Source organism: Austrofundulus limnaeus, unplaced genomic scaffold (assembly GCF_001266775.1).
Source record: "Austrofundulus limnaeus strain Quisiro unplaced genomic scaffold, Austrofundulus_limnaeus-1.0 Scaffold2627, whole genome shotgun sequence".
Classification (NCBI taxonomy): domain Eukaryota; kingdom Metazoa; phylum Chordata; class Actinopteri; order Cyprinodontiformes; family Rivulidae; genus Austrofundulus; species Austrofundulus limnaeus.
Genome location: NW_013955029.1, coordinates 11,246 through 11,866, shown reverse-complemented (window position 1 = coordinate 11,866; position 621 = coordinate 11,246). Strand labels below are relative to the sequence as shown.

The 621-nt window shown below is 53.8% G+C and overlaps 1 protein-coding gene across 1 annotated transcript in view; it reads left to right on the top strand.

The window, feature by feature from the left end:
- The window catches only part of LOC106511252 (mpv17-like protein), a gene marked incomplete in the record, with an annotated part of 10,330 nt that overhangs the window by 8,196 nt on the left and 1,513 nt on the right, over nt 1–621 (top strand). Inside the window, 1 exon segment of the mRNA XM_014000002.1 lies at nt 1–19. Coding sequence (XP_013855456.1) covers nt 1–19 — 19 coding nt within the window.

Here is a 621-nt window from a genome sequence, read left to right as displayed (position 1 = left end):
GTTCTTCAACACCTGGAGGGTAAGAAGTCAGAGAAAGTTGTCTTCCTTTCCTCGCACGCCGTGCGCTCACAGTGAACACATTACATCACGTGTGTGGCAGGAGAGTGAGTTTAATTCAGGCAGAGGATATAAAAGTCAACGAGTTCCTGACACACCGTCATGCTGCAGGTTCTTACATCACACTGTCCCCGTCCTCATCCTGTCCCTGTCCTCATCCTGTCCTGTCCTCATCCTGTCCTCATCCTGTCCTCATGCTGTCCTCATCCTGTCCTCATCCTGTCCTGTTCTCATGCTGTCCTCATCCTGTCCTGTCCTCATGCTGTCCTCATCCTGTCCTCAGGCTGTCCTGTCCTCATGCTGTCCTCATCCTGTCCTCATCCAGTCCTGTCCTGTCCTGTCCTCATCCTGTCCTGTCCTCATGCTGTCCTCATCCTGTCCTGTCCTCATGCTGTCCTCATCCTGTCCTCATCCTGTCCTGTCCTGTCCTCATCCTGTCCTGTCCTCATGCTGTCCTCATCCTGTCCTGTCCTCATCCTGTCCTCATCCTGTCCTGTCCTGTCCTCATCCTGTCCTGTCCTCATGCTGTCCTCATCCTGTCCTGTCCTGTCCTCATCCTGTCCT